The sequence below is a fragment of the Phalacrocorax carbo genome, unplaced genomic scaffold (assembly GCF_963921805.1).
Source record: "Phalacrocorax carbo unplaced genomic scaffold, bPhaCar2.1 SCAFFOLD_58, whole genome shotgun sequence".
NCBI lineage: Eukaryota > Metazoa > Chordata > Aves > Suliformes > Phalacrocoracidae > Phalacrocorax > Phalacrocorax carbo.
In genome coordinates this window covers 349,749-364,543 of record NW_026990389.1, presented here as the reverse complement: position 1 = coordinate 364,543, position 14,795 = coordinate 349,749, and the positions used below count along the sequence as shown (strand labels likewise).

The following is a 14,795-nucleotide window of genomic DNA, read 5'->3' as shown; positions in this document are numbered from 1 at the left end:
CGCGCTGATTTCAAACACTTTGATTTCCTTCCAACAACTAGCTGTAGTAAGTGACACGTGGAAGCTACGGCAGATGGCTAAAAACACACAGCCTCCATCATAACTGTCACGCAACTTGAAACATTAAAATTGCCTTCAACTTGAACTCACTTAAAGCAGCAAATACTTTTTGCATAGCATACGAGAAATTAAGTCATTTATGAAAACGGGAGGAATGACTAATTGTTTGCACTCGCACTGTATTTTCAGCCAGGTTTCTGAAAGGGATTTACAGAAGGTGTAAGTGAGCTTCCCAACACCTTGTGCCGTATTACTCTGCCAGGCTTACAGATGGACCCACTGAAGCACTGAGGGGCTGAGCTACTTGCCATAAATCCTGCGCACGGCAAGCCTATGGTCAGAAGGGGAAAGATAATAATTAAAAAAAGACCTTTCAAAAGGCATTCCATCACACCGACCAGAGTCAGTGGAAAGATTCAGACAAACTTTCAACGACTTAGATCACTCCTGGAGCTCTCGTACATGCAGGAAGAGCTAGAACGTCCCAAAAGAGCAACTGCAATTTATAGTCAGTAACTTTGATATTGAACCACCACAAAACACTTAATCTCCAACTGTTAAAACTACAGTGACAGACTACTGGGTCAGAAATCCGTGTTCCAAAAAGTTCCTGACTATAAAGATATTACATTGCTTGCAGCGGCACCTCACAATCTGTATTAGGATATTTCAATTGCTATTAACATATTAAGTATTTATTAGCTGCTCAGAAAAATTCAGAATAGATTTCTTTCACTTTGAAATAGTCAGATGTCACAAAACCAGTATTTTTAATTACTGTAACAAACTGTGTACCGATAACTACTTCTAGCTCTCACTTTCCAAATATTCATGCACTAATATTCCTTCAGAAATGGAAATGGAAATGTATGCACTAATTAGAGTCCTGTTACTTACTGATCTATACGTCAATCAATAAATGATTGCTTTCAATGTAGAACACGATTGTTCAGAAGGAGTGTGCTACCCATCAGTCAATAGAAAGCAAACTACGAGTACAGATATGACTCAGCCATATTCACTTCCTCTTCTAAACTCTTGAAAAGAGAATCTGTCTATACTATCTCAATATTCTTAACATTCTGGGTTTTTACTCAACACAATCTGAGGTTATTAAAGTAATTTAAAGTGGAAAAAATTAGGAGCAAATGCTATTCTCAACCACAAACTGGAGTAGACTTCTACAGAGACGTAACTACAGAGACTTCAACTGGTTCTTCAAGCCCTTAAGCAGAAGGGCACGCTGCACTCTAACAACGTATTTTTGCCTGGTTCTCCACACTCTTCCTCCCAAAGACCTATCCTCAACTAAATACAGTTATGAACAACCTTAGAGGAAATGGTCTAAGCTACGTTCTATTTACACCACATCTTGAAGATGTACATCTTTCAAGGCATGCATTTAAGTGTTGGTTTCAGTGCCAAAACATTTTCCCTTGGAGAATGATGTTTTGTAGACAGAAAGAGCAGACCTTGTAAAACACGATTACTCATGTGGTTAAACTTAGTCCTGCTAAAAAATAAAGACAAACAACAAAAAAAAATGACTAGTGCATGATACTGCTTTAGTCATATTTCTGAAAAAACTGCCGAGATGCCAATAAGTCTGTTCTGAAAACCATCGTAACTCAGGAATCTTTCCTTTTACCACCATTTTCCTTTATCCCTGAGTTTTCATCAACACATTCCAACTCAAATTTCTTTCAGTAAACCTCAAAAGCCCCGTTATTTTCAGTAATGCCATTAGAAAAATATATTTTCATGTCATTGTGATATTTTAACAACTTAGAAACTATAAATCCCCCTTATTATGTAGATGCAAACACCCTCTCAGCTTTATAAATGATAACAAAACAATAATGTTGAAGGTAGGTGGTGAATGACTTGTTTCTGCTATGAACTCCTGCTCTTTACTTGCTCTTAGCCTGTCAGCACCTCATAAATTATTCCGAGAACTGAAATCAAGGCACATTTGGCCTCATTTTTGAAAACAGCTAATTTAAAAGAATCTTCACAATCTGGTAACTTTAAAAAGATTGTACCGTATTTTTACCGAAAGGGGTTGCGATGCAGGAAGCGCAGGTTGTTGGGAATCAACACTGAAAACAAGAAAGCGAAGCTAATGGGACCAAACCAGTCATCCTTGTAATTTCAGTCTTCTACAGTGAGAAACAACAGCACTATATTTAAGATGTAAGGAGGATGAAAAGGCAGTGTACTTCTTCCTGTCTGGGTCTACCCGGCTGTGTAACTACACCAAGAATTCAATGAGACACAGCAGTATTTTCACCCCAGTTGTATCTGCGCAGAGACCTACAGCAGGAGTACAATAGTAATAAAAACCCCTTTCAAGTACATAGATCTTTTTCCACTATAAATTTAATAAGAGCCACGCCTCCACTGAAGACCACGTTCATGTCATTTCAGTTACCAACAGCTGACATTCACCCACCTCAGCAAAGTCAATGACAGAGTCACCTGCCGAAAGTCAAGTTAATCCCAAACTCCAGCTAAATACCATAAAATTTAGGGAAATTTGTTTTGTTGATGAAAATTAACGTCTCTAACAGAATTTTGGAGGATTATTTCCATTTTAAACACAGAAGCACCGCGACGTACATGTATACATGTCCAACGAAAAACATACACGAGCATTTTCTACTGAAATGGCACAAAAAGCGATGGGAGCAAACTAAAGAAGAAAATTAAGACATCACTTTGTCAGATCTTAAAAAAATTTAAAAAAAAAGAGTCTCAGAATAGCAGGCAAGTTCTTTCATGTTGACAATGTAATACAAAAAGATTAAGAGCTACTGAAACAATTCAGTGCTACCCCTTGTTGACTTCTGTAATGAATTAAACTCTGTCGTAAACTCTGGAAATGTATTGTGTTAGTTTTTAGAAAAATCGTAACTAATGACAATATCCCAACTAGTTTTTGGTTTTTTATTATTATTCATTTTTCTACTTTATGTAAGAAAGAATCAGTAAGTATTAATACCATTAAAATATTTTGAAAACCATAGGCAACTATGAAAACTGGAGGCTACCCAGTACAGCGATGGAGTGCTCCTCAAACAGCTTTATGTATCATAAAATATTGCTGGCTCTTAAATTAGTCTTTAAGTTCATAGTCAAATAAATAACATGACTTTAAAAGAAATAAATTGCATATATATGATATGAAGGAACCGCTTTACAAATTCAAATAGTATCAATCAAATAGAAAGTGTCTGCAAAGACTGAGAATCACATTGGTTTTGTATTCCCAACGAACAGGTTTCAAATACATCAGATTCATAACAACAAAAGCACTTATCCACAACTCCACAGCTAAACCCGCTGAAATGGAAACAGACATGCTTTTGAAGGTTAAAGTTTTATCTAGACTACATAAGCAGCAACAAAAGTATCAGGAAAAAATATTGCATGAAATTTGCAATTACACATAAAATTACTGAAAAAGCTCATCTGTCTCAAAATACATACATTTTAATTAATTTATCATTGTGCCTAAAACAAGAAAATGGAGACATGTTTCCAGTTGTCAAGTCATGAATAAAGCAAGAGAAAGCAAGAAAAGAAATGGTAGGTTCCTTTATTGGCCAGGCAGTAAGCTGTCAAATCTCCATTCTTTTTTTACATAATTTTAGGTCTCATTAAGACCTTAATGGAAACAACATGATTTCTTCCCCCACCCAAAGCGTGTTTTTTATCCTAATTTCTCTGTAGGCTAGTAAAGACCATATTTTTGAGCTAGCAATGGCATTAAACAAACCACAAGAGAGTCTTGTGAAAGACAGGCAACAATTTTTGAGTCTATTTCATATATCCCCCTCTTTAATCTAGGCCTTTTAATCTTGCCTCAATCTAAAATCATTTCTGGCTGACAAGCGTCTCTGCTGCTTCATGCAGGGGGTGACTGAAACATCCATTTGCTAAGACAATCCACTTTCAAAACTCTTCTTCCAGAGCCCTTTCAGTTCTTAGATCACCATCAGACAAAATACTTAGGTGCATCATAAACTACATTTAGAAATGGTTCTTAGGAAGACTACTTCAGTAGCCAGGTATTCTCTAGGAACACGGCAAGGTCACCTTCTTTCCTTTAATGCCATATTTAGTGCCATCGCTTTTCCTGTCTCCGGTATAGCTCCCGTATTCCCCATCCGCTGTCCTCTGCCATTCTATTAAGAACCCTGTAGCCTAACAAAGCTCTTAAGAAGTTCTCTCTGCTGAAGAAAGTATTTTGACAGAGACTTAAGGGGGTGATATACGTGGAACAAACTTCAAGTAGTAGAAACAAGAGCTACATACAACTCTTCTAACAGATACTGATAGATATAAGCTAGTCAGTATCCTTAGCTAAAGTTAAAAACCCCAAACAAACCCAAAAAACTCCTAGTTGAGAGCTTCTAAGTTTTCTAAGAAAGTTGTACCGTGTTCAAAATTCTTCCATTTTTGTTGCCTAGATCTTCAACCACCTAACCCCCATTCTGTTATAAAAAGGTGACTGGAGGTTATGTAGCACCGGAGGTTATGCAGCACTGGAGGAATACAGAACCAAGCTCCGACACAGGGAACCTTGATAACACTTGTTTTTCCTTCTGTCTGTATTTTTGTAATGTGCTGCAATTTTACATATAAAAAGCAAAATCTCTTATTATTTCAAATATCCTGATTTTAACAGAACTGTGGCTTTTTTTTTACCTCCAGTGTGATAAGCTTAATTTTTCATTTCGCAATGCCTGTGTGACTTGCTTCATCTCTCTTACTGCGGGACTTTACTGACTAGTCACTGCTGATCTGGCTTATTTTCAAGAGGTCACCATCGATGCTTTCTGTCTGTAAGCAACTTAGTGCTACAATAATAAAGGAAGCTATATAGAAAAAACAAAAAGAGGCTTGTTTTGGAAAGATACTGTGACAAGTTTTGCCCACTGGGAAATAATTTATTTTTTCAACTTCTCTGCTACTTAAAAATTAAATGCCCTCTCAAAGGTAAAAAAGAAAAAACGAAAGAGAACACATTCCTTTGACAATGCTCAATGGTGAACATGCATCCATAGTTTAAAAGTGAAATTATGCAGTGCTTCCACCTATGGATCAGCCATGCAATAAACAAATTACAAAAATAAAAATAATTCAAAAATTAAAAAGTCTAAGCACAGAGTTATTTTCAGTGAGGACAGCAAATGAATTATAGGCATGCTGGGTTTGAACTGGGAACTCACCATGGAGCTTTTATGGAAAAACATCCTGCTCCAAACAGGTAAGGTCTTCACGTAAAGGGGAAAAATGCACAGAAATTAGATGAAAACTCAATCACCAACAAGTACACTGTATATCATGCTATTAAGATTTATGCAGAAGGTAAACAAAATAATTTTTTATAACCATTCATGATGCCCTGAAAGAGATGTAGACCTCTAATGTAACCGCATGCTGGCGCTCACAGGCACAACGGCTCACGTGAACAGTCCCGCTGACAACGCAACCGCCCACAGAAGCAGGAGCTGACGGGGTAGGCTCTCCATGCACAACGGCTGGGACAAACGTAAGGCATCAGTTGCAAGCAGGATTTAACGTTATAATTCAAGGTGAACACAGGTTAGGTCTCCTTCCTGAAATCTCCTGACAAATCTGAGGCAAAAGCAGTCAAGAGCCTTAAACAGGTATTAAGGTCAAAACTAACAGAAAAAGTAAATTAGCATCAAAAGCAACGAATACGTGGGTGTTTTCATGGAACCCTGAAGGGCTGAGCGGGACAGTTTTACAAATTTACTGAAAAGAGGCAAGTCCTAAGTAAAAACGACAAGTACAAGCACAACCTTTTCGAGAAAATTACTCAGCCCTTTTTCTGGGACAGAGACACGCTATTAAATGAAAAATCTTTAGCAAGTGTACGGCACAGCAATCTTATTCCCCGCCTTACAAGCTTGCATGGAATGCAGGAAAGAGAACCCTAACTTATGTTCAAAATAACCTGCTTAATGTTTTTGGCCACTCAGCAATTTATCTACACCATGATTTTGTTGTTGGTGGCGTTTTGTTCAAATATTTTGCACGGCCTCTACTTTTTAAAGTGGTGTCACACCCCATTAATTTTAGTGCATTTTTAACGGGTATCTCCCTTGTTCTTTATATCGCCCTTGAAAAAGCCATCGCCATACTAACATTTGCATAAATCCTGAAAAGGAGGAACAGGAGGTAAATTTGGAGCTACTCACACGCTCAAGGCTTCTTTGATTCTCATTTGGGATGTAACACCACCCACAAAATTGCTGAATAATTGATGTTGTAAATGCCAATGTGCCATTTTTGTTTTTATACTCTGACTCAGCAATAAATTCTGGCTAGTTGAAACAAATGAAATATTTTCAGGCAATCAACTAACAGAAAAGGTCTATAATAGAAAGATGTATAAAGCACTTGGCCATACGCCTACACAATTAGAAGGATACCAGCCTGATAAAAAAGAATTCTGTGAACTAAATTTGACATGAGCACAACATCAGTGAATGAAGAAATCCCCTTAAAAAAACATTTAGGTGAAGGCATAAACCTAAGACATATATTCTTTGACATGCAAAGATGTAAAAATCCAATAAAGAATAGAATATTGAAGGAAAAAAAAAAGCAATCCTATTTTTTATTAGTAATACAGGCCAAAAAACATACCAACGATCTTTTGAACTCTGTATAAGCCTTCAACTGTTTGTATTTAAATAAATGTTGGGTTAACACTCTGTGGGAGAGCGCTCCTTTGGTACAACCAGCTGCCTTTCTAGACATAATATATCACCTCTGAACAGTGATAAAACCCAATTAAATAGTATGAACAGTATGAATTGTACGATCTCCTACATGCTCAACACATGAAGACCCTGAGTCCAAGACCACCCTAATGGCTCAGGAGAAGATTAGCCCAGCACTATAGCACTGTTTAAATACTAAGTCTTCTGCATAACCCATAGCCAATGGAATTCAAAACCCAGAACGCATCTAGTCTAACTTTGAAGAGTCACTGGAGAGTGGTCAAATCTGATGGGGAGCTTAGAATTTCTAAATTATGATCCTGCATGTTTTGGCAAGTATTTTTTTTCCCTTGCCTCAGTTTCTCTGCCTGCAAAAAGCAGGCACATGACATTCAGCTGAGCTCATTAGAACCCTGTAGAAGCTAACACTTTTTTTTTTTTGCACAACTTACTATGTTGACCATGATTACCCTTGCAAATTAACAAATTCTCTCCGTTTTAATTACAAATTGACCCAGGTGGATACATGTTTCAATGGAAGGTTTTGTTTGTTCGCTTTTAACATGGATACAGAATCTTGTTTCATGAAGAAAATGTAATTACACTTCCAAAGACTATGGTAGAGTCTTAATAAAAAGCCTTAAGTGTGAGAGAGGCAACTTAACATTTCCTTTCTGTCTGGGAGACCTGATTTCTTTTAAGACAACCATTTTTTTCCTATGATATTTACGTAAGCGATTGTTTTTCACTATTTCCTTCACATAATACGGATGGTATGCTAATTGAGAGGGAGAGAATGTACAAATTACAGGATAACCCAACCTTGAAATGACAGCACCAGATGGCTACGCTCGGTGACAGTAACAGGGCAATGTCAAGGCAAAAAAACTCACTGAGGTTCCCCATTCTCGTAGCTAGTGAGAAATTCCAAAGGAAAATTATTGAATGAAGATGATTCCTGATTCAAAACTCCAACTTTTCTAATTTCTTGTCCGAGTCTGAGTTTTAGCAAATTGAAAACTGACACATTCTTTGATTTTGTGTTACTGTTTAACAAAAACCATTTAAACTTTTAATACGGTGTGCGACACCCACTTAATTCTAACCCTCATTGCTGCACGTTGCTGTAGCGAGAACCCTTTCACAAATAGTGCCGTCTGAACACAATTTAGTGCAAATCACTTTATTTCATATCAATTACAAATCACTACAGTAGTTGCTTTATTACCAAAATGTATTATAAAAGCCAAAGGTGACACAAAACACGTCTGAGGAATGTGCCAGGAAGAGAATGTCTGGCCTCACGATGCAGGAAAGCTGACCTACTGTACTGAATTCTTTAGCTTTACTTTTTAATTTCGTTCTTGACTTTTTTAGTTACTTTTACAGTCACTTTTTCCTACTTTATTGTATCATGACGACATGACTTTGCATTCCTTATCTTTGTTTGCTTCAGTAGTAGAACCTGGGATAAACTAAGCTCTCTGAGTCAAAATAAAACACATGGGTATCAGCGATTTTCAGTACATTTAACAAAAGCAACGAGAAACACTAAAATGATAAAATTGCACGGGACACTTTACCTACTTTTCCCTTTCCTTATTGGGGGTGGAATGAAGGATGGGATAAAGAACAAATAGTTTCATGTTTAAAAACACACTATCTACATCTTTCGGATGGAAAAACGTAAGGTTTATTCCTTTTCCTATAAGGTACATTGGCTGCCTCTGTTTTGACAAGACCCAACTAATGCAGGTTACATCCTGGTGTTTCACTAAAGCTATAATGAATTTGAGAATGAAGTATGATACAAATATAATGACTATATCCCTTGAGAAAGTTAAAACAAATGCTGCTGTCAGAGACACAAACTTTTACAACAGTTTTTCTTTTGGGGCAATTATTGTATCTTTTATTCCCCTCCTTCCTCTCACAGCTCATCTGCGTCCCCGCATTCTTACAAACTGGAAACTAACTACAACTCATTCCACAAACACAAGGAACGCTTATAATCTACTGCAAAGCACAAAGCTGTCTTCTAACATACTCTGATTCACTGCCTTTTATAGACAAGCATGAGATGGATCATACAGTTCTTCCCCTTTCAGATCTATAAGCCCTTTGTAAATAGCAATGAATTAACCCATTCACCAGACCTGAGAAGGAATTCAGCATTACTATTAAAATTTTGAGAGGGAAACTGAGGCACGGATAAAGACTTATTAAATCTAGCTCTTCTTCTGTCTTACATCCCCCTAATCTTTAAAACATAAGATGCTTCCTTGCTCATTAATGTTAGAGCCCCTTCGGGAAAGCCTATCTGCTCCTCAGAATGTGCTGACAGTACAAACTGCAGGGAAGCGAGTCAATGGGACAACAAAATATAGGGACAAAAATTAAGTGCTTCATGAAGGTGCAGAAATTACAATGAGAGACTTGAAAAAAATCAAGGGAAAAACGGAGGGGAGGGAACAAGGAAACAATAATGATGGCAAGAGGGGAGGTAATGCTCTGAGATATTCAGTGCTGAGAATGTAAATTGTGTTCAGAATAAGAGTTTAATGACTGATCAGAAAATGTTCCAAACCCCACAAGTTTACATGAGGGGGAAAAAAAAAAAGCACCTGTGATGAACAGCGCAGTAACGACACAACAGATTCTGGTCTTTCATTCCCATAGGGCTACTGTGAACATTTTTTAAAAATTTACTGCCATTCCACTTGTCAAGTAAAATGACATGCTTTGCAGCTCTGCTTGAGACAGATGATATTAAGAGCACTGATCAGTCCTTTCAGTACCTGAGAAATATTTTGCTGTCTTGGATACTAGCAGGAAAAAAACCCAACTTGCCTTTTTGGTTAATAAAACCTGCAAACCTCAAGATGTCTAATATTAAAGAAGCTTTTTCATATGTTAAAAGCAAATGAAATGGAAAAATCCGGAACTACTCATGATGTGGTATTCTTTTAGTTTTGCTTTTTACTTTTAGAAATGTACTGCAACAGATTAAATTTTTAATTCTTTAAAACTAGCAACAACAGAAAAGGAATCTGCTTTGAGGGCCACTGAACAGCGGCTGTAAAACCCAACTGATAGCCATTTCGTCTCCTTTTCTGATCGCTGCACAATCACAAGGTTAAGCAGCTGCTCCCAAAGAAGAGCCTTGTTTCCTCGGAGCAGTGCTTAAAGGTGCTGACCATGTAGGTGTAAATACATCTGTCTTTTGCCATTTGCAGTAATACATGCCTCCTACACTTCTCAGAGTGAGGCAGATGGTCCCTGTCCTGTCTAAATATTACACTGTACAGACTTACATCGCTATGTGTTTCTAGAAATATGAGGGCAGATGTTAAATATGTTAAACACACGCTTTGCCCCCTGGAGGTTTAAGTTAAGGCTGCTGTCTCAATTTGGTCATTTTAGGCATGCCAGGCTTCTTGGATCCTAGGCATTCCTCTTAAATCCCTGCTTTATAAATACAGCTTTTCATGTTAATTTTGTGTACTTTCATCAAATATTTTGGATGCAGAACAAATGAAGGAAGCTCTCAGCTTAGCATTACACATCTACACGGGCTTCACTGAAAATTATGATCCTCATTCATGAAAACTCTATTTACACAGCAGGGTATTTCCCATGACTGTTGTTTCCCCCCCTTACATAAGCCTCACCGAGTATTTTAAATTTAATTAGTTTTAAAAATTACACAAAATAATAGGACACGGACAATTTGTGAATAGTAAAATTTACTTACAGAAAACTATGAATATAAACACTCTTTGAATACGTTTAAGATATTTAAGAATAAAACATTAAATAAAATAATGCAGATTTATTACATTTGCAATGGTTCTGGAAAAGCTTGCTGGTATCACCACAGCATTAAGGAAACAGCCTTTGCAAAAGCCACTTCATTAATTACAGTTGTAAACCAAGTGCTTTTTCTAAGATCATCCTATCACCCTACCTTCCCCCCGAGAGACCCTCAGGCGGCTTTTTTTCCTGTGTCTTGTCCCCCATAGTTCTAAGTGTCTATTCCACTTCCAGGAGTCTACCAACTGAGCCCAGAATTACATTTCTGTCCTTCCCTAACCATACTCTTCAAGTGACCTTTTTGATATTTTTCCCTCTTTCAGGAACCGTAACTTCCCACTTACCTCCATGCACACCAACCTCCCTCCGATCCCACCTCCCTGCCCGTCCTCACCCAAGATCACACCTTCCTATACTTTAAAAATTCACCTGATTGCTAGTGCAATCTACTTCCCTTGCCCACATTTAAATTGTAAGCACGAAAAAAAGAGCCAAAATAAGCAACTGAAATGTGTGGAAGAAGTGAAACCACATTACCCTTGTACCTTTTCTTTACTGTTTCACAAGTCCCATTTACAATTATCTATGAAGTTCAGGGACTTATCTGCAGACAGCCTCTGTGCTTAGGGCAACTGCGTGTCCGTAGTTCAGGATTTGGCTCAACAACCCTAATGAAATTCCTGTTTACAGCAGCAAGAGCAGGACTGGATTGTTAGATAGACATACTCAGCAATACACGTGCACACATGTGCATACATACGTAAGCTTTAGAACCTTATCACACATACCTAGAGCACTAAACAAATAATAGCAGATTTTACAGGATGTCCAGAACACTCAAGCACAGAATATGGGAGTTACTCGGGGAGAGGGAATGTCCGTGAGCTCTCGCCTGAAAAATAATTCCTGGTTCATGAAACACACGGTAAAATTCACCTCAGCATCAGGGTTTGGGCAAGAAACCACTGAAGCAAGAAAGGCAGTGCCTGCACCCATTTGCTGAAATGCAGGAAAATGTTATGAACCTGCAGGACTCTCAACTGTTTTGTCCAACCACATGCCATACGCGATCTATTTTTCTTAAAAATATAAAAGCAATCTGTAAATTAATGGATCAGACTTTTAACTAGAAAACATTCAAGGTTTTGAACAACCAAACAGGGGGGTGGGGGTGTGTGGAAATAACATTCACCCACTAACTTTATGTATTAATTGCAAAATCTGAAGATCTGAAATTTAGCAAAAGTATCAACTGTTCAACAGTATAAATTAACTTAAAAATTGTTATTGTTTATAAAGCTCACAAAATATTCTTAGTAATTTTAATACACATATATTTAGCAGAGCTTTTCACAACGAATATTTTGAAGTGCTTTATCATGGCACAGAGAGAAGTACCAAAGTGCAGCTGGCTCTGAATGAAAATCTGCACGTGAATTTCATAGTACAGAAGAGTCACTTCAGAGGAAAAATAAGGTCAAGAAAACAGCAGGATTAAGTTTTCTCTTTATGCTCAACCTGGCTTACTGTCTTTCCATTTCTGATAATCAAAAATCATTTCTGCTTGAAAAGTTTAGAAATCAAAACAAGCAAACTTTTTTTTTAAAAAAAAAGCTGACTACAGCTCTGCTTATGTTTCATACCAACTCCTGGTGTGAAACCTCTCCTGATGTCAGTGTACAGTATTTCCCATACGGTTGACTGCAAGAGAATGACCCACCCAAAGGAACACTCCCAAATTTTGAGAGATTTGTTTTCAGGTTTTGTTTACTTATCTGACACTGGTTTTCTTTTCTTGTCTCGTCTTACCAGCCCCCCCCTTCTATTCGCCATTAAATTACATACTCCGAAATGAAAATTAAGAATAAAACTAAGCATCACTCGTAACACAAATGTTAGGAGAGGTTCGTGCAGGTACACTTACCCTGTGCGTTTGGTGATGGTCCCTAATGTCATTGGCTGCTTGATTTGAGCAAGAGGCAACACCACAGACAAACTTGGAAGAGGCAGGAGCCGCGGGTTCCCAGGATTATTGTTTGTGAAGTTATTATAAGTGTCTTGACTGTTCAATTTACCTTGATGGGATAGAGATGTAAAAAAAGAGATTATTGGAATTTTTTCTTCATTTATCATTTCTAAAAACCGCCTGAAATAAGCCATTGCCAAAAAAAAAAAAAAAGAAAAAAGAAAAAATGAGCTCCTATTGAAAAAAGTCATCTTCATTTCAGGTAAAAAATAAATGGCAATGGAAGCAGCACATATTTAATTTTATATATGGGGATAAGGTCGCCTTCCATGGAAAGGAAATTACTCCTGCTGCTCGCCTGACAGTTTTGTTCATCAAAATGTTTTTGAGTTGGGTTTGAAGAACAAACTCTAGATTCCAATTCTCTATTGGGGGGGGGGGGAAATTCTGGAAGGGAACTATTTTCCTAAAGTACCACATACAGTGTTGGTAATTGAAAGTCCTGAAAAGGTCGCTTTTGTTTTCTCTGCGGATAAAGGCGCACATAATAGTAATCTGCTGAACTAAGACCGGAGGAAAATCACAAGTAACTATACAAAATAAAGCCATGCCAAACTGCATGTAAAAATGTAGAAAGTATCAGAAAAGTAACAAACTCTATTCGTTCAAAAAAGAAGAAGAAAACAAATGTAGGTACTCAAAAAAACAGGAAGGGGAAAACCTAGCAAAAAAAATCCCAACAACCCTAAATTTAGCTTGTTTCAAAGAGGTCTGGTCTGGATATACGCCCAGTTTAGATACGCTTTCTTACTTTCTGTATCATTCTGTAGTCACAACCTTTCATTCTTCAGTTAGAAAAGGAAACTAGCTACAAATTTCATGGACAGTAAAGAAAGAAATGTGAAGAAACCAAAGAAAGAAGTTAAACAAAAAAGGGGCCTGTCTGTTTATAACAGAATCAAAAGTACTTTAAATAGACAAGCAACCATGAATTAAAAGGTTTAGATCATTAACTTGTTTTTCTGTGTTCCTATAATGCTGTGAAACGCTGGCTTTGTTCTTAATCAAAAGGGAGCCATATTGGGAATTAGGTTCCTAAACAACCGATGCATTCTACATAGATATTATACAAATCCCAGGCCAAATCCATACAATCTGACTGAAGAGCAGCCACCTTTTTTCAAGGAAGAAAAACAGCACAGAAAAGGGTTTCTCACAGGAAGCTGCCTGAAAAGCTTTAATGGTACTTCAGATGGATTGAAAATAGGAAAAGGAAGGCGGAAAAAATCTTAATGAATGTCTCATCATCCTAAAGACACTCAATGCTTCCTTCACCCTTCTTTTAATACTATATAACTGTAAGCTTAGGGGTTTTATTTGTTTTTTCTACAAAGTCCATAGACCTCTGCATCTTAGAAAAGCACAATAACAAAAATGATGAAATTACAAAGTGTATTTTGTGTTAAGTATCTGGCCTGAACATTGGTCAATACATTTTAAGAGAAATAGCAAGGCTTTAATGAATAACAAGCCTATTGAAGTCTCAGAGAGCAGATTTCATTAATAGCAATTTTCCTGCACCAACTTGGAATAAAAAGAAACAGGAAAGGGGGGAAAAAAACCCAGCTCCATTTTAAATTAAGACTGAGATGCAATTAATTTTTTTAAGATTAGTTTCACAATACATTCTTGGTTCTTGTAGAAAGGGGTATGACTAGTTTTCTGCATTATCATCTAATTAGTTACTGCTGCATGTAATCAAGGCCTTTCTGAAAGTGTTTCGCTCCCCTATATTCACCTTGAGCCACTGCATGCTGCACAGCAAACAGCGATGGTATCTACAGAGGGGGCTCCAAATGTCTGTAATTTGTTTTCTGTTACTTGTTAGGAATATAATGATTAACTATGAACTACTGAACCAAATGACTGTGTTGTAACAGTCCTCTCCCTCTCTCAAGGCACATTTAATTACTCAGTGCCCTCCGCTCCCAACACTGTGTAGTTTTCCATATGCAAAACCTTCAATTGATCAACAGAATATTTGCATGCAGAAAAATGAGGCATTTACAGACATTCTTCCTACACAAGGATGAGCTGCTTCTCTTTCACAAAAGTGGAGGAATTCCAAGGCAGCTGAGGATACTCAGAAAACTGCAGGATTAGGCATCACAGGAGTTTTTTATTAATTGTAGCAACAA

General features: G+C 37.3%; 1 protein-coding gene across 1 annotated transcript in view; it reads right to left on the bottom strand.

Moving 5' to 3' along the window:
• The window catches only part of LOC135311100 (BCAS3 microtubule associated cell migration factor-like), a 32,094-nt gene that overhangs the window by 2,511 nt on the left and 14,788 nt on the right, over positions 1 to 14,795 (bottom strand). The window contains exon 2 of the mRNA XM_064440249.1: positions 12,556 to 12,706. Within this exon, the coding sequence (XP_064296319.1) occupies positions 12,556 to 12,706 (151 nt within the window). The remainder of the gene's footprint in view (positions 1 to 12,555; positions 12,707 to 14,795) is intronic.